Source organism: Salminus brasiliensis, chromosome 1 (assembly GCF_030463535.1).
Source record: "Salminus brasiliensis chromosome 1, fSalBra1.hap2, whole genome shotgun sequence".
Lineage (NCBI taxonomy): Eukaryota > Metazoa > Chordata > Actinopteri > Characiformes > Bryconidae > Salminus > Salminus brasiliensis.
The window spans coordinates 18,203,527-18,226,373 of record NC_132878.1 but is presented as its reverse complement, the minus strand read 5'-3'; the positions used below and the strand labels follow the sequence as shown (position 1 = coordinate 18,226,373).

General features: G+C 41.1%; 1 protein-coding gene across 5 annotated transcripts in view; it reads right to left on the bottom strand.

Annotated features, from left to right (window-relative positions):
- fcho2 (FCH and mu domain containing endocytic adaptor 2) overlaps positions 1–21,743 on the bottom strand; it is an 84,086-nt gene extending 62,343 nt beyond the window's left edge. For all 5 annotated transcript variants that reach the window (XM_072673902.1, XM_072673918.1, XM_072673926.1 and 2 more), the window contains exon 1: positions 21,459–21,743. In XM_072673902.1, coding sequence (XP_072530003.1) covers positions 21,459–21,491 — 33 coding nt within the window. In that variant the 5' untranslated portion in view covers positions 21,492–21,743. The remainder of the gene's footprint in view (positions 1–21,458) is intronic.
- Positions 21,744–22,847: the final 1,104 nt, after the last annotated feature.

The window sequence follows — 22,847 nt, the reverse complement described above, 5'->3', positions numbered from 1 at the left end:
TCCAAGCTTTTAAAACTAAACACGTACTGCTTTACATGTCACTTAGCACAGATAAATTAAACACCACCAAGTGTAAAAGCTGCATCACCTCTCCGCTGAGCTTCCCACTGTGGCTGCAGATACTCTTTTAAACTGCGCAGGAGCAATTTCACTCAAAGTCAGGATTATTTCCGCATGGACGCAGACAGAGCGGCCCGGGATACCAAACTAAAGCAGTGCTGAAAAATGTAAAACATTTAACACACATTACACATACGCATTTACTCTTACCGCATCATCAGACCATCAGTTCATCCATGATTGGTGTCTGAAGTTTGCATTTTTAGATGTACACTGAAGCTACAAAGCTAATAAAGTGAGCAAGTATTGTAAGCTACTGGAGTGTGAATAAGAACAAGACCAAACAAACAAAAGATAGTTGTGGTCATGACTTAGTAAAGCAAGAAAATGAGAATTAAACTTAAGATCAGGTCAAAGAATGAGATCTTGAAGAAGAAAATCTGAAAAACATAATTTCCCTTTATATATATATAAACCTGGAAATATAAACGGGATTTAAAAATGACAACCGCCTGCACCAGTCCAATAGGGGCACACTAGAGCTGGGCAATATGACAATATTTTATCGTCTCGTGATAAATTTGGTTATCGTGATATATAAAATATGCTATCTAAGTATAAAGAGGATACTGGTAGTGCTTAATAAACTGCAGGTCTTAATCAGCTGCAGGTCTCAAAAAAAACAGTGTAATTAGACTGGTTCAATTAGATAAAAAGCAGATGCTGAGTATAAATCACTCTATTCAGGAAAAAGATCTGAATAGTAGTAAGAATCTAACGTTACTGATGTATTTAGTCTGTAATTTACATGTATTGTGATGAATATTGTGTATCGTGGAAAAAGTCTTTAAATATCGTGATATAGTGTTTTCACCATATCGTCTAGCCCTAGGGCACACCACCAAATTCGAAGAAATTCTAAAAATCTAGTTGAAGATTTAAAGATTGAACTTCTCCAATCTAATAGTTTTGCTGATAATATCATTTGTAATGAAGTATTGCAAATTCAGTAATAAAAACAATGCATAAAACAGAAGCTTTTGCACAAGTGGTTCCAGATTTTAAAACTTGAAACGTACAGTTTGCTCATTTTTAAAAACGAGCATACAGAGTCATGCAGTCATAAAAACACAGCAGTGTCAGTAAGGACATAAGTAAGTCTATGTAACATTTAACCATGTGACACAGATGGTGTAGACATGCCGATTTTTTTTTTTTTTTGAAGTCTTTAAAATAATATATTTTTAAAGTAAAAAATGTATTTGCTGGGCAGCCAAATGTGCAGCTTAGAGGTACACTGTATCATCAGTTTGCATTGGACAGGATTTGACACCTCTCAAAGGATTAAACATGGTAAATGCAGTGCATCAGCACGAATGCATGCATGCGCACCAAGTTTGTAAAAAGAGCCATTACGTATATCGCCAAGAGGCTTTCACTCTCTGAGCAGTGAGTTATATGCAATTCTGTCTGGTTAGCAGCATCTTGTTCACTGTAGTTTAGCCGGTTTCGCTGCTAATCATTGGATTTTTGCCACTGTGAGGCCTCTCTTCTATGTGCTGGACATTCCTCCAGACAAAACCCTGCCCACAAGCCATGCAGCCAGGGGCAGGACAAAGCATGAAGACTGGACACCTTTCCTTCTTCTGATTAGATCATATTAGAAACAGTAGATTATCCAATGCTTATCTTATTCTTTATTCCTGCTACGACAGGAATGTGGTCGTTTTAACTTTGGTTAAAGGGCTGCAAGCAAATGCCTTTTCTACTTTAATGTGCAAATATATTAATTAACAGCTTACTTAACATATCAGTGTCAGCATGTAGCCTCGTCAGACCAAAGCAGCAGGTTTCAGCCCCAAAGAATAAGCTTAGATGTTAATTTTAAGATTTTTTTTATTATTTGATATTGGAAGTTTTTAGGGGACATCAAGAAGTTACTACATTTGATGAGATACTGTAATTCTCAATTTACAATTTACGCCTTGATAGGTTAAAACAAGGCGTTCTTGATATTAAATTCACTGAAATGTCTCTTCAAGCCAGTGTTGTAATGTTTGCAGTCACCTCATTTACTACTAAACTGATCATAAATAGAACTGTAAACAAAGATTTGTTTTGTATCTAACCAAGACATTTTTAGATGCTTCTCAAATCAAACCTGGGTCAGTTCTTTCCCACATCTCGGCTATATTCTGCACATGTGAAACCCTGGACGAGGGAATGGAAAGAGCTGAGAACTGCAGAGCTGGACATTAGGCCACAACGGCTGTGAAAACCAGTGATGAGACACACAAGGGAAGTTGCAGGCAACTGCCAAACTAAATGGAGGTGGAATGAATACTGAAAATACTTACTCAACTAGTACTGCTACTGTTGGGCTAATCCACTTGTGTACAAGGAATGTAATACTACTACTAATAATAATAATAATAATAATAATAAGTACAGTAAAAGAAAATTAGTCAATAGCTGATAGATTAAGCAACACACTTACATAATGTTCACCTCCACTGCTCCACTGCTCAAGATTTCACTAGATTTACTGGCTAGCTAAGCCAACCCATAAGCTTATAATTGCTGTCTGCTTACATTAGCTAACTTACATTAGCTAGCTCGCTAAAGGCCACTTCCAGTAGAACATACAAGTAAGCTTTATGTTTTAAAGGCAACTTGAACTTGAAGTCATTAGGTCTCCATGATTAGCAAATCTAGACTGAGCCGATTACCTGATTGTAATTACAAACAGTCAACTACAGTAAATGTCAAGCTTTGTTTACTCTCTGACTCTTCAAACATGGGCTCCTCTAAGTAACTGTCTAATGATGTGAAAACAAGAGTAAGCAATGCCCACAAAGAGGATTCAATGAAATTCAGATTTATATTGGCATCCTCCTCTGGTCGACACTGGATAATAACAATAGTATAAAAAGATAGCCAAGCGCTTTCAGCGTCTGATTTTACAGACTGATTTTAGGAAATTGCCGTTCAGGGGAACTGTGGCAGTCAAGATGGGACCTGTAGGCCCACAAACTAAAACTCTCTGAGGGTGAACTGTTTATATGCTGGTAGGACAGGCGAATCAAAACCCCATATAAATCTGCCAAGAACCTGCATCAATGTTTAGCCGAATCAAGAGGGAGGTGCACCCTTTTTGCTTGTACAAATAATGTTAATGGAAGAGTCATAGGAAGGAAACCTTACCAGTGACCTTACTCATCGCAAAACTCAACACATTTAAAGTAAAGTAAGCCACACAATATCTAGACAAGCCAGATGAGTTTAGAAACAAGTCCTCTGGACTGATGACGGTCAAAATAGAACTCTTTGGCCACAAAGGGTTCGATACCCGGGCTTGGCAAGCTGCCACTCTGCTCACAATATAAAGCAAAGTCTTCAGATACCAATAATTTCACCTGTACTCTGTGGTCCAGGGGCATCACTGGTGGCTCAGCAGTTAGAGCTCTGGGCTAATGATCACAGGGTTGTGGGTTCGATATCCGGGCTCGGCAAGCTGCCACTGTTGGGCCCTTGAGCAAGTCCCTTCACCCTCCCCGGGCGCCACAGCAATGGCTGCCCACCGAGTGTCACTCTCCACTGCCCACCGTTTAAACACTAGAGCTTGAAAGCAGAGGCCAAATTCCATCTGAGTCCAAAACTAGTGGTGAATATGGAAAAAAGCAGTGGCAAAATATCTGAATCTAGTTAGGAGCCTCTTTGCATGTCTAGTTGTGTGATTAAGCGTTTTGTGGAGTGGACACAGCAAATATCACAGAAGAGTAAGTGTGTGTGCACATCTGCGGGTGTGTGTGAGGGAGGGGGACAGGAACAGGAAAAGACCAACTCGGGACCAAAGAATGCAATGATACTAGAAAATACAAACGGAAAATAACAATACACTCAGGAAGTCTGTCTGGGCGTCTGCACCTTGCTTGCCAGCACAATGCCACGATCTCTGCTCAGCTATTGGATCTCCCGGACCATGTGTTTCCTCTAAATCTGACTGCATGAAAGGCAAGCACATACTTAGCAGGGTCACAAACTTTTCATGTGTCCAGTTAAAAGGCAGCGGGGAACAATCAGTGCAGGCTTCAAGGCTACTGAGGCAGAATTGGTGTCAATGAGAATCCCTGATAAATCAACCAATGGACTTTGAACACTTATTCATTGCTACAGACACAAGGTCAGCATCATTTATACACCATATAAAGCAAAGCCTTCAGATACCAATAATTTCACCTGTACACATTGTGTGGTCCAGGGGCATCAGTGGTAGCTCAGCGGTTACAGCCCCCGGCTTGGCAAGCTGCCACTGTTGGGCCCTTGAGCACGGCCCTTCACCCTCTCTGCTCCCAGGGCGCCTTCACTGGTGTGTTTCACTGGTATGTACGTGTTTATTCACTGCACGGATGGGATAAAAAAAAATCCATCTGTGTCCGTCACAAATGGTAAATATGGTTGTCTTGTCTTAAGTAAAGATACTAATTAATCAGAAGTGTAAAAGGATGCTGGATGTGTTTTACCATATGTAAGTTACCAGATGTAAGTTACCATAGCAATATTCCTACAGCACTACAGTTCCCACAATACCATGCAAATCCAGTGGCGTACAGCTTGAGATTTCCATCTGTTTCTGGCTGGACAATTCATTAAAAATGAACCAAAACTGACATTCAGAGCCTCCAACTTGCGTAATCTATTTTTTCCCTTCATACTATTAGTCCTTCTCCATGTACTGCCCCCTTTAAAGTAGTCACGTCACTACAGGCTGCAACACGGAAGCAATATGGAGGTCAACTCCAACACGGAGCCAACTGAGCAACTGGAGCAGCTTACGTAATCACTGATTAGTCGTAATCGTAAAGTGCTTAATTATACGTGATAATGATTTAAGGTCAAATCACCCAGCATTACCTCGACCCCTCCATAATGGTTCGGTACAAATACATGTAAACATGTTAAAGTTCCAAAACACACCATACTACACTCCCCAGTCCATTACAGCCCATCTCCAGAAACGCAGCTGTAAAACAGCTCAGCTTGAATTCACCATCGCTCTGATGTCACGAATCACATATCTCCACCTATTCATCTTAGCACAGTTCAGTCCCACCCATTCATATTTCAGTTCTCAGGCGTGTTTCAGCTCGAACAGTGTTTTAAATGGGGTATAATACAGGACAGCCAATCAGACCAGCGCTCATTTACTGCCCTTTTAATTCAAAGAAATGAAGAGAACAAAATAAACAAAGCACTCATTTTCAGTGGCCGATATGAAACGCTGCTGCCAGGGGGCGCCACCTAATAAGGCCAGGCTTTACTCCAAGCTGAAAAAGTGTTAAAAATGACAGTATGAAATTATTAACCAGGTCATACTGAAAAGACACTTTCTTAACGTCCAACCTCAGTGTTTGCAACTGACTCTCACGGTCAGAGGCTTACAATAGAAGGCCTGACCTGAAGTCTGAAGTACATGTGATGGGAGCCATAGGGTTTTAGGCAGAACCAGCCTGCTTAAAGCCTGCATGGATGGGAAACGCAGCATAAACAAAGCCAATCAGGCCTCTTGGACTGGAACAGGGAGCAAACTGTGGTTTGCAGCTGGATATTCTGATCATGGGAAACGGTCAGCGGATCTAATAATGGTGTGCTGCAGGTCGCTGTGCGATATTCCCAGTTCGCCAGTGATAGGACTTTGCTTTGCTTTGACTTGGACAAACAGATGCCAAAACACAAGCATTACGTGAGAGGAGGCCCAGATGTGTGTGTGTGTGTGTGTGTGTGTGTGTGTGTGTGTGTGTGTTTGTGAGAGATTGACTGCTATGGCACAGACGTCACACAATGCATGCACACATCTGCTTTTTGTTTTTGCCACAAAAAGGGTTTTTCTGTCCGAATTCAATTACAGAGCCTTCTCTCTCTCTCTCTGTGTTCGACTGGCAGGGAGGCCTTATGCAGGAAAAAAAGTGTGGTGTGTATAGTGGTAACAAACAAAGAGGAAAGGCTTGAACTAAATGCACGGTTTTGCGCTTGGTTTAGCGCACACCGCTCGGCTTTAAATAACCAATTGGGCTCCTTCCTTACAGCGAACATCACATGGTATGCTAACATGGTGTATTTACATTCTGTCTGGGTTCTCACTTAAGTCAAATAGTATCATGTGGACACAGTGCAGAGGGTAAGTCGTCATTTGTGGATCTATTACCCTGCGTTGTTAAGGTGTGTGTGTGTGTGTGTGCGCGCGTGTGTGTGCTTTCTTAAGTTAAGGAGCAGAAAAACAGGATGCAGCCTAATTTAACAGGGCTAAGCCTATCCACTTACGTTTACACCTAAATTAAAGAAGCCAGAGCAAACTGAGGACCACATCTCCTCTGGTGCTCTGTACTGCTCAACGTTCAAGCGGGCACCCCAGTACAGACAGACATCCGTACATTTAACGAAAGCATTCAACTTAAAGCCTTTCCCCCCTAAAATAACAGCTTCAAAATCATTGTGATGCTCCACTGACTTGCAATAGGGAGAAAAGCTCCCGCATCATTCCCACCTGGCACGCTGCTAACTGCACTACGTGACTTCGGTGAAATGGGCAGGACAACGCTTGGAGGAACAGCATAATACTGAGTCATATTCATGTGAAATCCTGTAATATCACCTCTACCATGTCAGACCCCCCCCAGCCATATGATTCTTTTACTTTCAGTGACTGTTCTGTATCACTTAGCTTGTCCAGAAATGCATGTGTAAAGCATGTCCTTTAGGGGTGGCTAAATTGTACTTTGCAACTGAAGGGGGAATCCAGTAGAAAGTAATATCAATTCTCCATAATACTACTTTATAAGGTCCAAGCATTACCTTGATTGCCCCAAGGTCTATTATGAGGTTTATTTTAGTGTTGCACGGCTACTGTATTGCTATTGGCCACTATCGGCAATAGGGAGCAACAATACCATGAAGCTTACTGACTCCCTACACTTGCTTTTTTTTGTTGTTTTTACACAGAAAACAAACAAAAGTTAAAGAATTTTTTTCAAACACAAATTAAAAAGCTATTTGGTGAAGCTTAGCAAGATTATGGCTCCCTACCTTCACGTGTTTCTGCATTGTGGCCATTTTATTTTTTTTCACAGCTTTTCAAAACTTTTAAATGCACAGTTACTCAACTAGTAAATGCTATTATTTCAAACGCATTATATCTTATTTGGAATAAACAACATAAAAAGTAACACCTATAAAAAAGTGGAACACTATAAATATCAGAATTTATAGCCGTCTGTTGAGTATTTAAGTCAGAGTGGGTATCAGTATTAGCACTCTGCTTAGGCAGATACCTGAAACTCTGGTATCGGTATCGGAAAGGAAAGCGTGGTCTCAGTGCATCTCTAGTGTTTTTTCACTGAGGTTATATAGCAAAAACATTCAAAGAACCCCTTTGAAAGTAGCCCATTTTTGTTACTGTGCCTTTAAAGCAGGGTGTGGTAACAGAGGGCTGTAGTCCAGCACAGTTTGCTGATTTCCTAGCTCCAACACACAACCTAAGCCTGGCAATTAAAAGAGGAGGTGAATAAGTGTGCTCGGGCAAGTAAAGAACAAAACTGTACAGGAATCCAGCCCTCGAGGTCCACAGTTTACCACTCCTGCTTTGTAGGAATTGTTTGGCAAAACCATCAAAATTTTCCTTCCTCAGTAGTGAGTCAGAGTCAGAAAGCTAATCTTGCTAACAATCACTACACTCAACATCAACGGTCACCCAAAATGTTTCTCAGAATACATGCCTACACACTCCTCTCAGCCTGCTCAGCCCTCATTCACCTCTGTAGCTCAATACCAGGGAGGGCATTTTAGAGAAATTACGTTTTAATGGTTTGCAATAAGTCATAGCATGTCCTGAACCATATCGACATGTCTGTGACACCTTGAAGTAGAGCAGGATATGGTTTGAGGGCAGCGTGTGGGCACGTATGTACAGAAATGACTGCTGTGTTTGTTAGTAATGTGAGGCTAGTAACAGAAAAGCTATGCTGTGCCAGTGTATAATTTCAGGCTGGACTTATCTGCAGGATTGGATCCAAGGCATTGCTTTTTCAGTCAAATGACCAAGCCAGCATTTTCTGCTGATATCACCCAGATACCGAAACCCATCAGGACAGATATGCTAACTCTATATATCAGTATTCTGGATGTAATATTTTACTGCTTACATCTGCATTGACATAATGAAAAGTCACTGAAATGTCTAATGTGCAGTTTTACCCCCTACATATTCAGCTGTAACATGTTTGGATTCTGAAGTTTGCTTCTTTAGCTTTGCACTGCAGCTACGATGTGAACCTAGTGGAGTCCAGTAGTGCTTTTAACAATGGGCACGGTCACAAAGCAGCTTCTGGGCAAGCCAGGGGCAACAGTGGGCTCTCTAAGGCCTATGAAGAAGTCCTGTGGTGTCTGGCACCAAGACATTAGCAGCAGATCCTTTAAGTCCTGGAGGTTGCAAAGTGGTGCCTCCAGGGATCTCATCGATGAGCCTTGGGGGCCCACGACTGACACCTTGGACCACTCTTTGTGGGTATCAACCACTGCATTCCACGATGGTCTAGCCGTCACAATTGAGCCCATGTCAGAGTGGCTCAGATCCTCATACGTGCTCCTTTTTTTCTGCTTCCAACATCTTCATTAACCTTAAAGAACTGACTGTTCACTTGCTGTCTAATATATCCAACCACTTAATGGGTGCCCTAATTAGTAATAGCAAGATAATCCACATTACTGAATCATGATTATCAAAGACAAGTAAAGCTACTTTTGCTAGTTATAGCATCCCTGTTAGCACAGGTGTGAAGTGAAAAACAGGTATTTGTGTAAACAGTAATGATATATTACTGTATCACAGTTAACTAAAACAGTTACCAAAACTGTAATGTCTAACATAGTGTCTTCAGCACCTGAATCAATGCATCAAGTTTTAATATTTGCATATCAGCATCATATAAGAGTGCAAATCAGTACGTTTTTAATTCTAAAAAGAAATGCAGTAATGCTTCAACTGGCAAACTTCTCATTTCTTCTTCCCAAATTCCTTTCTGCTACAAATCAGATATGTGTTCATAAACCCATGTGCCTGTCTAGAGAAAGAGAATGTGAAACGGCTTGTAAAATTGGCAAAATTCATAGCTTTGCCCTCACAGTCAGAGACAGCAAGTCGGTCAGTGGTCAGTGTGAATCTGCTAGGAATAAATCCAGAAGCAGGCTGATGCCTGAAGAGGCTTCAAAAATTGTGTAATAGCACTACGCACTTCTAATTAAATGCATAGTAACTTTTTTCTGACCCTTTTGTCTTCATTGTGGCTTACTACATTAGCTCTGGTAACGGCAACCAATCAGGCCTATGGCCTACATTTGCCATTAAAGTAATATTTCAGTGTTTTAACCCAATCACTGCTTCCAAACTGTTCCACCAATTACCCTGACAACTTAATATGGAGATATATCAGGCAGCAAGCAAACAGTCAGTTCTTAAAGGTGATGTGTTAAAAGCCAGGACAAATGGTTAAGTATTAGAATCTGAGCCACTCTGACAGGAAGAAAACTGTGCTGGCTAGACGGCTGACTGAGTCAGAGCATCTCCAAAACATTAGGCCGGTCTTGTGGGGTTTTCTAGTATGCAGTGGTCAGTACCTACCCAAAGTGATCCAAGAAAAGACAACCTATGAACTGGTGAACAGCTGTTAACAGCTGTGAACAGCTCCTTGACGCGATCCATGAAGGCCCCACCTCACAACTTCCAGGACTTGAAGGATCTGCTGCGAACGTCTTGGTGCCAGATACCACAGGACATCTTCAGTGCTCAATGTCTCGAATTCTCAGATCTACTGTGGCAGCACAAGCGGCACCTACTTGAAATTAGGCAGGTGGTGACAGGAAGATGAATAAATGGCAGATGTAAGCTGTATATATGACAACATATGGTATAATATGACAATATGGTACATACAATCAACTGGAGTTGAAAGCTAGCAACATAAAAAAGCTACTAGGCTTGGAATGGTACACAGAAGTCATGGTTCTGCTTACACAGAGTTTGGACATCAAGCAAACATAAGAATCTAAGCCCTTTTTGACAAGGGCCAGATTGTGATGGCTAGACAACTGATCTTGTTGGGTTGTCTGGTTTGGACATCAATGGGACAGCAAAGGATAGCAAGAAAAAAAAATCCACCAAATATATATAGTTAGATTTCTTTTCATTTATTTATATTTTGATCAGAATGTTTTCATCCCCTAGTGTCCCCCTGAGGTCAACTGTAAACACTCTCACATAAGCAGTAGGGCTGATAAAGAATGGAAAAAAAGTTAATTTCAAAAAATTATTCACATTAATTATTAATTAGCTTCGATATACAATGAGCTATGCATCAAATATTTTCTGTGCTTTCCCAAGTATGGTGAGGCATCTACAGTAACCACCACCATCACAACCACCACATGTTGCATTTTTAAACTGTTAAGTTGACAAATATAGTTAAGCTATTTTAGTCTAAAACACTAAACTTACTAAAACACTAAAATAACTGTTTAAGTTTAAACTGGGCCTCAGCTCAACACCGACCCAAATTCTATTACTTAAGAAAAAGGAATCTGTGGGGTAAATGCAAAATCTGCATATGTCGTAGATTCCTGTAAAATTTAAGATCAACAAGGTTCAATCAACCAACTCAATCAGACACAGAGGCTCAACATTAGGCAGAGAGGTCAAGTTCCTGAATGCATCTGCCGATTGTGGATTAAAAAGAACACCAACAATGAAAAGGAGTCAAAACTCAGCAGACTCCTATTCACAGCAAATCAGGGACACTTGAATGACCTTTTGAACTCAAGCCCCTTTTAAAGGAAGGGGACTGCCTCTGTTCACGACATCTGCCAGACAGATGCCCTACCTTTGCCCAGAACAATGAAAATGGGCCTCAATTACAGCTTCTCAATGGCCAGGCATTGTGTCAGCATCACTTACTAAACTCAACTCAATGCTCAAGCAGATAAATGTATATATAAAGTTGATATAATAAACTTCTTAACTTCTTACTGAAGCTATTTAACAAAGTTAAATAAAAAAGATTTTATAGGTCAATCCTAAATTCAGCTTTACCTCAACTTTGGCCCAAATTCTATTAATGATGAATAACTGTGTGGTAAACTAGTCAAGCCCATCGTAGTTGGGTTTACAACCAGAAAGAACAATCCGTCCAGGCCAACCTGGTGACTCAAACGTCCAGGATTTTACATCAGTGTCTGCTGCTACACCATTGGTCTACATGTACCTGCATCTACATCAACCATTGGTCAAACTGCTAGAGAGTAATGAAATGTGAACAGCAACTGACTGTATTTATGTTTTCTTTATTTATTTAAAACACTTCCTAACCACGGCAGACACCCCTGTGACCCCAGTGTTCTCCTGTTCAACCAACTGTCTCAACTGCATTACCCGCTCACCTGTCCCCCATCTCTCTGCGTGTCTAGTACAAAACAAGTACCGTTATTGCTAAATATGTACATGTATTCATAACGAGTGTACAGTCTTTGGTCTGGCCTGAGGATCTTTGAAGAGAGCCCTTTCACATTTTCTACAGGCTGATCCTATATACCAGGTCGTCATTGAATAAAAAAGGAGAGATTGAAAAAAGCCAGTCAGTCACAGCCCAGAACATTGCTAAGCTCTAGATTTCCATTGCGTTATGCAACTAGAGGCAATAATAAGTTAAGAAAGCCGCCAAAGCATCCATGAAGCAACAGACTCCAATGTTAATGATTCCTAGCTGTCTGACAACACCATGAAGACAAAGACATCGGCCTACGGCCTCAATGAGCGTGGAGGGACACTTGAAAATATCTCACTCGCTCGCCTCAAGCTGCTCCACAAGGAGGCGCTATTAGAGGTCTTTGTTTATTCAACATTTCCCACGCTTCACTGTGCTAAATCTAATCAACCAGATGAAACCGTCCTTTGAAAGGAAACATGCAGTTAGTCAGTATTCCAAGTACTGACCATACCCTCGATAAGCTGGGAAAAGCATATTGTGACATACTGTGATGTAATTTACCACAATGATGCTGAATAGTCATATTTGCCCAGCCCTACCCAATATACATCCCCATTTCTCTTTATAGTGGAGGATTTTCATCAAAACATCTGTTGGCATCCACAAGAAGTGGGTATTCACACTGTGAGGGCATATCGTTAGCTGGGCATCTCTCCTTTTGGGGGCAGTAGAGTGTTTCACAAGGATATTTGACAATTTTCCAAAATGTCTGCATAATTCAATCACTGATTGGTCATTCGAGGTGGTCAGGAGTTGCAGTGTCTACGTCTACAGTGTAAATACAGTCATTTTATTATTATTTCACTACCCAAAATGCTCAGTGAATTTACACATGCATTTGGAGTGTTGATGAAGGTAAACTGTAGTAAATCTTAAGACATCTGGCTTCTCTGAGTACTATTTTGCATATACCCTGCATGTCCTCTTCCACCGTAAGTGCATTTTATAGAATATAAACGCCTGGTCACTATGTGTAACTAGTAACTGGGCTGCATCCTAATAAGATTTAAGCCACATGCATTTACACTTGACAGTCAAATGAGTCTCCAGTTAGTCAGACTGAATCCGGAGTGCTGTGTGGGATGGAATATGCAAATTCAATTATTACTGGTTTCAGTTGTACTGGGAGGGGTTTTGGTTGTCGAAGGTGTTTACACTGCTATAACGTGGCTGAAATGCGTCTCAGACCACCTCCTGGTTTGAGTGACTGGATTTGTATGTGGTTTAGAGCTGGGCAATATGACGATATTATATTGTATTGTGATACATTTTGTTATAGTGATAACAATAGGATACTGTTAGTGTTTAATAAACACTGATCAGCTGCAGGTTTCATTACAACCAGAGTAATTAAATCACTGTGTTCAGTACGGAAGTCTATGATATATTACATGTATTGTGATCAATTTTGTGTACCGAGGAAAATGTGTTTAAATATCATGATATAGTATTTTTTCCATATCGCCCAGACCTAATCTGGTTTAAATCAGTCTTGGGTGTGTTTACACTTGCATATAATCCTGAGACTCAAGCTGCATGAAGTGACCAGGTGTAAATAGTGTCTGAGTTTCATTTCATATAAAGCCACTCTAAATGACAGTTTATATCTTGAGCATTTTATTTAACTGTTTTTATTATTAGTAGTAGTATTATTAGTATAATTATTATTATCATTATTAAAGCATTATTGAATTTTACTATGTATTCCAATTTTCTACCCAATACTGTCACAGCCAATTTCCACCCACTAACTAGAGTCACGGCCAGAAAAACTTCTACCCTTGCACAGAAAGTGAACTACTCCCAGAACAGTGTTGCAATTACAAATGCTTTGGTTTTCACATGTTTATTAGAGAAGCACCGATCCATCTTTCTCTGTTCCGATACAGATCACGATACAGAGAGCATATCGGCTGATACCAGATACCGATCCGATACCATTGCTGAATTAATAAACCATATACCTGACCATCAGGGAGAGACTTAGCATCAGGACTGACTTACTCATTATTTTACTAACTATAACTAATGAACAAATGAATATATATTAACTCAATTTCTGTTTAGTGGTCACTAAAATGTATAACTGTGCAAGACCTCAGCATAGTGTTGTCTGGGCTCAGGACTTTCAATCTGAAATTCAAAGCCTGTGAGACTAAAGAGGAGCTAGCAGCTTATATGGAAGACGAGCTGGATTCCTCGCTGATAGTTAATGGCAGGTCGAGGTCACCGCACCTGCTGTTTGCTATGATCCATGTATGATGTCTGTAGGTTACTCTTATCCTGAGTTATGAAGCCTAGAATACTGGCAGTGCGAGAATCGGGTTCCGTAAAAATGGATCGTCCCCTTGGATCAGACGAATTATTCAATACCCGATCCAGCTAATTTTGTTAGTAACAGGGCCGATATCCGATCCTAGTATCGGATTGGTACATCCCTAATGTTTATTTCTGTTGTTTACTGTAAAACAACACAAGACAACAAGACAAAACTTGATGATTGGCATTGGCAATTATCAGCAACTTTTTAAAATTGTAAGACATTGGATTTCAAGTCAGGTGATGCTTCTTGAAGGTGTGTTTATAGCAAGTAACGGGCGCTGGCACTATAGAAATCACACATTCAACCAGTCTCACTCTTTATGCTTTCTTAAGCCCTATTCAGATGAGATTAGTTTAATATGGCGAGGTGGGGTAATGCTATTATTACATGAATTTCTCAGTGCTTTTAGTCCCATCCAAATGGGCCGTGTCATGCCATGTTTTTGTGATTTGCACACTCCCACGTCAGAAAATGGCTCCTTTTTCCCTTTTGTACAACAAACTCAGATGAGAATCGGCATCTGGGGTAAATATTCCGTAATATCCTGTGGAAAATGAGTTTTTCCAAGGTTTTTTTCTCTCAAGCATAGAGACGCTTGAGGAGGCGTGGACCACAAATTCCTCAAAAACCTCAAACACCCCTTCTCATAGGTGCGCTTCTTCTGTGTAGAGTAGCCTATAGCCTACATACGCAATATGAACATGTAGCTGCTAATTTTCTAAACGCTAATAAACAAAATAGTCATTACTACTATAAGTGGTTATCTGACTGGTTATCAGCACAATTTATTGGAAGTGATGGCAGTGCAAGAAAAACGAGCAAATCAGGTAGACACTCCCATCTCAGTCATTTATGCAGAGATTTCTTATCCTGTGCGAATCTTTTTACCATTTACATCAGCTACCAGCTGAAGGCCCAACCAGGACATACAAGAGAAACGGAGACACTCGCAGAAGGTGACAGCCTTCAGCACAGCAGGAAATGGCTTGCGGTGCAGTGTTGTCATGCCTTTGTCTGTGGGGAATGAGGAAATAAGGTTTCCTAAATGCGTTCTTTTGTTGTGGTGAGAACAAGGCAGGTCACATTATAGAGACACTCTCACTCATCTCTGTAGCGTGATCCAGGTATGGGAGTGTAGTGTGTCAGTGCAAGTGAGAAGAAGAAAGGAAGACAGACCCACGTGGACGTGATGAGTCTTGCAAACCTAGGTCATGGCAAGCCTATGCAACATAAACACTTAGCAGTTTTGACTAATCAGCATTTTCCATCCTACATGAACAGCTTTGTAAGACACTCCAGTTTCTATCAGTGTAAATCTACAGGCACAAAAACACAGACGGGGCTGTTTGCTGAACTGAGGAGCTCACCAAATAAGTAAATGTCATACCAATACAGTCACTGTAGAGCTAAGCATGCCGATACTGGCACTTAAGTAAAATATCAGTATCTGCTTGACTCTTGAGACAAGCAGTAGCAAAAACGCCTGCTTCCAAATCCATAACGGCAGTACTGGCAATAAGAATGAGCGAAGCACCTGAATTCAGTGATTAAGAAGAGTGTCCCAATACTTTTGTCCATATAGTGTATATGCTTGCAATGTTTATTGGCTGAGTAAGTATGTATTTTAAGCATATACAATCAAATGGACAAAAGTATTGGGACACACCTCACTAATCACTAAGTTCAGGTGGTTCACGCAGTCTCTTTGCCACAGATGTATGAAATCAATCACTTAGTAGAGATGCGCCGATCCAGCTTTTTCAGTTCTGATACCAATACATAAACTTTGCATATCGGTCGATACCCGATCCACTCCGACACCATTGCTGAATTAATAAACCGTATACCTCACCATGGTATGTGGGAGAGACTTAAGGCATCAAGATTGACTTACACATTACTTTATATAATATAATAAATTAACACAGATATAAATCTACTAAATTGCCATTTGTCATTTATTTATTTGCACATTTAGTGCAGTCTCACACCAAACAAATTAATGTGAAAGGATCGGTTCCACGGATCGGCCTAATTATCGATTGCCCAATCCAGCTAATGTTATTAATATCGGGACTGATATCCAATCCTAATATCGGATCGGTGCATCCCTAGCACTTAGCCATGCAGTCTGCCTTTACACACATTAGTGAAAGACAGAAAAGCCTTCCCAGAAGAGCAGAAGCAGTTAGAGCTGCAAAGGGATGCCCATATTTACTCCATATTAATGCCTATGGATTTAGAATGGGAGGTCTCAATCTGTAGGCAGCTGTAGTGTGTCGGTGTGTAGGTGTCCCAATATTTGTATTCATTTTTGTTCACTGCCTTTATCAAAAAAATTTAATAAATGATGCATATGGATGAAGTATTGGGACACACTTCTTAATCACTGATATCAGGTGGTTCGCTCAGTCTCATTGCCACAGGTGTATAAAATCAAGCACCTAGCCATGCAGTCGGCCTTTACACGCATTAATGAAAGAATGGGTCGTTGAGCGAGTCGTATTATTGGATGAACTACAACGGAGATTGTACTACATGTGTCTGACCTCACAAATGCTCTTCTTGCTGAATGGGTAAAACTTCCCACAGGTACGCTTCAAAAGTCTTCCCAAAAGAGCAGGGCTGTTTATAGCTGTAAAGGGCCGCCCATGTGTAGGTGTCAGCATATACAGGCACCTATTCTTATGTTAAGCAGTTCATAGATTAGAGTTGGTATCAGAAGCAGTACTGGTTTCAGACGTCACTTGAGGATCAGGTATTGGTATCGTAAGTGATAAAAAGTGGTATCAATGCACCCCTAAATGCATGTATGATATCCGGTGCAACTGCACTGGTTAAATATAGAAGTATGTACACAACAAGCACCGATCAACAACCCTCTCCAGCACACACACCCCACCTCCCAGCTCTAGCCTCATTAGTACATTATACAGCAACATGGACATGGCCTCACTTTTCTTCTTCTCAAATTAGTCAAAAATTGTCAAAATGTCAAGTGTCAAGTGATCCCAGGGTCACGACCCATATCTAATCATGCGCTGAGTGTATTGTTACACCCCTACAAAATACACATACACACACACACACCCTGTCATTCCTGTCAACACTGCTCCTGACTAAGCAAATTCAAGCTCCAATGAGAGAAAATGATAAACACACTTGAACACAGATTTTTCAGACAGTTTCTTTAAGAAGCTAATATCCAACAGACCAACAGACAAGCTCTTCAACTACCAGCAAACTAAGGCGCTGTCACTAGAATCAGAGGATCGCTGGTTCGAATCCCGGTCATACTGCTAGCCATCAGCTACCGAGAGAGCACAATTGGCCTTGCTCTTCAAACCCTGGCCATACTGTCCTGATGAGCACTACAGTCCACTGCAAAGTCCAAGTGGACAGCAGCATAGATGATGTCCTTCTGAAAAACTAACAGAAAAAGGGGTTCCTGGACCTGTTCTCCAACAGCTTTGTTCTGTTTGTCCACCAACAAGTTCTGAAGTGTATTAATCCTAAAGAGAAAACCAAGGACAGCTGTGTGTGTTAGATAAATGTACTGGGTGGAGCTTTGTTGTTTGGCACTTGCAGGTCAGTTTAGCAGTTCCCTTCCATTTTACAGAAATTTAGCCAAACTTGCTCGCCATGTTATACTCATTTGGTAGACCAGCCTTCCTTCTCTCAGATCAAGCGTGTCTCAAACCCTTTTCACTGAGCTTACAGCGCAGTAGCAAAGTGAGCATGTCCCATGAATATCCAGTTTGTCCGCTAAGTGGAATGCTTCAACAGTAAAAAATGTGCAGAGTAGGCGGTTCTCCAGGACCAGGATTGGAAACTATTGGTCTAGCTAATACTCAAAAAGCTTTCAAAATGTTCACAATTCACAATTAATGAATTTGTAATGAGGAGATCAAGCCTTAGATAGTGTCAAAAATGAAGAAATGGGCTCAGAGTGGTCCAGTAGACAAAGATGCTGCCACTATGACCCGAGGATTGCTGGTTCGAATCCCGGGTCATGCTGCTTGCTATCATCAGCCAGAGTCCGACAGTGCACAACTGGCCTTGCTCTCTCAGGGGTGGGTTGATTGCCCTATCCTGCCCACATCACTCCTGTTGTATCCGCTGGGGAGCTGTGCCTTCTTACCTAGCAATGCTCTCAATGCTGCATCAACGGCAGTTCACAGAGAGGCAGTGGCTGACTTGTGTCGGAGAAGACATGCTAGTTATGGGGGTTCACATGAAAGAGGATTGGGTACTTGGTCTTCCAGATCGGTTAGAAGAAGAGGTAAATGAGAAAAATTATAAACACAAATGAAGATTGGGCACGACGTTGTTTGACACAGACACAGTCAAATTAAGATATTACTGTAGTAATAGTATAGTAACAGTATGAACAAAATAGTAGTGACACTTTTGGAGATGTACTATTCTGAAGTGATATTTGATATTGCAGTACGTGTTTAGATACATGGCTTATGAGGAAACCTTTCAGTGATTTCCTACCTACAAAAAAACACAGTTGTGAAAGCCACCAAAAGGGAGAATTAAAGCGAGTGTGTGTGAAAGAGCGGGAAGACCGAACTCGTGTGCGTATTCATGTGTGTGTCCTGCATTACAAGCACACAGCTGATCCTAGCCGCCGCTGTCCTACTGAGTCTTTCCACACAAAGAGCTGATTGAGGACGATTACCCCATGCTCTCCAAACCCCACATATCTGGCTTTCCCCATCTCATTGTCCTTTCCAGTCTTGACTGGACTCTTCAACCGTCACTGGATCCAAACATCAGTAAAAGCCTCGCCAAACACAGAGACAATCCTATGGCTTAGTTTGACAATGGAAACACAGACGGCCATGCTCAGCTGATCACTGCCTTTAAAGGTGAATTTGTAAAAGGTACAAATTTCCACACTGTTACACGGCTAAGATGCAAAAGTCATTCACAAGGGACCAAACGTCTAAGGGGTTTAACGCTTCCTCACAGAAAGCTATTATACGAAATAGACCTAGCATGGCATTCTGACCATGGAGAGTAGGGGTGCAACTAAGGGCTGCAAACTAACATTTAAATATTTTTTTCTGCAATATATATTGAGATATTTAAAAAAAAAAAAAATGCATGAATTTCACAACATAAATGACACACTTTGAGTATCACTTTGCCCAAGTTTTTAAATATAGACTCAGTTTTGCAAGGCAACATTTTAACACACAAAAGGGTTTGTTTGCCTGTAGGATGAATATTTATATATTTATCATGATGGGCAAAATTAGCAGTGACACATGACAAAAGACTGGTTAAACATTTGCAGCCGTTGTTGTACAAGGGGATTGTATTAGGGATGCACAGATACCAATTTTTCTTTTCCGATACCAAATATTCAAGTATCTGCCGATACCGAGTGCCGAAACCGATACCAGCTCTGACTTAAATACTTGATAGATGTCAATAAATCCTGATATTTATAGCATTCATCTTTTTATTGGTTGTACTTTTTTCTATCTTATCCCAAATAAGATACAATAAGCTTGAAAGAATAGCATTTACTGGTCGAGTAACTGCGCATTTGAAAAGTTTCAGCTAGAAAAAATTAACCATTGGCACAATGCAGAAGCAAATGAAAGTAGTCTTGCTTAGCTTTAAATTATTATGAAATGTTTGGTTTCATAATAAAGCATGCAAACAAAAAATGGTAAAATGGTATCGGTGCTCTCTATTGCCAGTATCAGCACCAATACTAGTACGGTATAACACTAGTATAATACAAGGTTCTGATCTATAATTCATTACACTTAATTAATTACATTCATGGCAGTGGTGCATACACAGTGCTAGTAATTTACCACTGTTTTACCATCCAGCTCAACAGATCGGAGGTCATAAAAGTTCACCAGTCATTTTAGACAGTAGGGCAAATGGTTTCATTTGCACTGTAGACATCGCAACCCCTGTTTTCCATCAGCTTCTCTAGAACACGTCCTTTCTGCCCATTATGTGTAATTCACCTTTACATAGACTTGACTCGACCTCCTCATTCATCGCTTCCCCAAAACACCACGAATGTTCTCCTCTATTTCTGCAAAAAAGCATTTTTTCCTGTCCTTATCCAGCCTTGTTTACGTATGTACTCACTACCCTGGGATCTGGCTACACATCTGCACTGCTACAGTGATCTGAATACACAACAAAATATCCAGCAACTGGTAAGAGACTGTTAGACTGACAGCTAGAGCCACGAAGCTCACTAATGCACATCACTTCCTCAAACACATGGCCAACATCTGCTGCACTAACACAAACACCAGCACCTAGTATGAAACATGCAACTGCACTGCAAGTGCACGCACAGCACTGTCCAGCTGACTGGAGCCGCTGATGCAGCCGGCCACCACTTCCAATAAGCAGTCAGAACCTGTCAGACAGCTGTGAAAAAACACCACCACCACAAGGCTACTTTCTTCCAACCGTGACAATATCGAGCTCTGGCAAACAAGGCGCTTACGAAATCATTTCCCTAGAGAGTGGAAAGGGGAAATAATGCTGATGATGTGTGTAGAAACAGTGGGAGGACCTCAGCAGGACCTTGCTCTGGTTGAGGGGTTCTTCTTTTAATGGAAAGAGGTGTCAGTCCAAGTGATCCTGGAGCACTTCCAATGGTCCACTCATGGATGGTCTAATGGTCCAAATCATTACCTTATCATTAAAACTGGACACAAAGAACAACTGTCAGCTTCAAAAAAGGAAAACATTAAAAATGGGCATGCAGGGTTTGTTTTTTGGCGATATCTACTAATGTCTACGTACCACAACAGGAGCTAGCTATAAACATCTGGACATCTGGAGTTCAGGGAGCTGAGGCCCGGTGATATGTGACAGGGACGACCCATACGAGTCACCCAAAATCTGAAATTGGTCTGTAAAATGTCGTTTTTAAAAATGAGACGTTTTTATGTGTTGTTTTAACTGGAGTGATTTCTCGCTCATTCCTGACTGCTTCATTAACGTTACAATAATTTCTGGTCTCTCACACGAACTTTATTACGGAAGAAAATGACCAAGAAAACCCACGACACGTGAATGACAACGGTCACATCCAATCAGCTTCCAGAACAGCACCGTCAACATTCCAGGACGTTCGCCGACCGCCAATCAGATTGCGCGGAGGTGGATTCCAGTTGGCTGCTGGTGTTGGTCGTTAGTTCTCCGAGGCCCAATCCCCGGGCTAGCGGAGCGGCCGCTGGCCGACATGAGCAGCAGGGGGAATGGGGCAACAGTTTCACCGCGTTTCCCCCCCCGACCATGTTTCACCGGTAAGCTTTCTGCAAGACGAACCGAGAAGGCGGCAGCACGCACACACACACACACACACTGACTGACTACCAAACACACACCCCTGGCCTCTCTTAAGCTACCGACGCGCGAACAACTGCCCTTCGACCCGGTGAACCAAAACACAGCAAACAGCGAATGAAAAACAACCACCTTACCCAGAAATTTTCCAGGAAATAAGGCGTTATCATCTTGGTTTTCTCCCTTCTCGTTACAGCCGATCTTCTCTTTGACTTTAATTGGATTTTAGATACAACTGACGCACTCAATCCGCCGTCCTCCCCCCAGTTTTGTTATGTCTACGGCTTTTTCTCTTTTTTTCTCTCCCCCTTTCGCGTCTGCTCGCTTTTTTTCCTCCTTCTGATCCCACGGCTCCTCCTCCACCGGCGGACTTCACTCGTCTGCTCTCCCGAGTCCGTCAGTGAGCAGCTCTCACTGGTCGGTGTGGTCGATTACCGAAGGAGAAACAGCGACACCAGCGGCGAGTCCGAAAAGTACCACAGACACGCGAGACACTGCTCTTCTCATTTAAACAGCCGTGACCTCACAGCAGCGATGATGCAATAGTTCACCCACGTGCCAGCTCTGCTCCTTCATGACATCATGTTTTATGACAACATACGTTTTTTTTATTTACTACGTTATGACATCATGAAGGATTGTCTTTCTTTTTCATTCACTTTATCTTATGACATCAAAAATAGACGTCCCCTTTAGTGTTGTTTCTCCTAAAGGACTTTTATGACAAACCTTTTTTTGTTCTTTTCGTAGGACAGGGAGTTGTAAACAAAGAAAAAATCTTAATTTGATGACACAGTAAAAAAAGATTTTCTTACTTTTGAATTTCCGTTATCTTATCATTTTTTTATTTTGATTTGCTTCGAGGCAATAAGAGTTTTTCATCTTGTAACATCATTAAGAATTTATTTTTAAATTTATTTTATCTTATGATTGTAAAAGGTGTTGTTTCTTATTAAGGATCTCTCTGTTGAGATTTACTGTGTGATAATGTGCACAGAGGAGTTACAGGGTTATAGTACAACTGTTGCATTGTTATAACACAACCTTGATTTCCTAACATAAATCAGTAGTTGGTTTAGTGCTAAAAAGACCATCTAGATGCTACTAAATGCCGTAAATGTAAATAAGTGTTATTATTGGCGCATTAGACAAACTCTGCGTGGATCAGACTAAGTCTAGAATGGAGAAGCTGGCGAGACAGCACGTATACCCTCAGGCCTATTTGTGTGCTCTGCTTTAGATGTTGATAGCCGCTGTGGTTTCAGCTCACTTCTTGTTGCTGGCTGGCCCACACTCGCATACACAGCATACATCCTCTTTCACCTTGTGCACATACTTGCACGTTAAGTGACCTTACAGGATCATCACTTAAGAAGCAATATGCCAGGGCCGGGCATATTTAAGCAAGGTAAATATTTGCCTTCATAAAGGTCTTTCTTTAATATTGTCTGCAATTTCACATTCTTTAATAGATTCATGTTAATCACAACATCACAATGGTTTTTTCCTCTCAAAACATATTCATA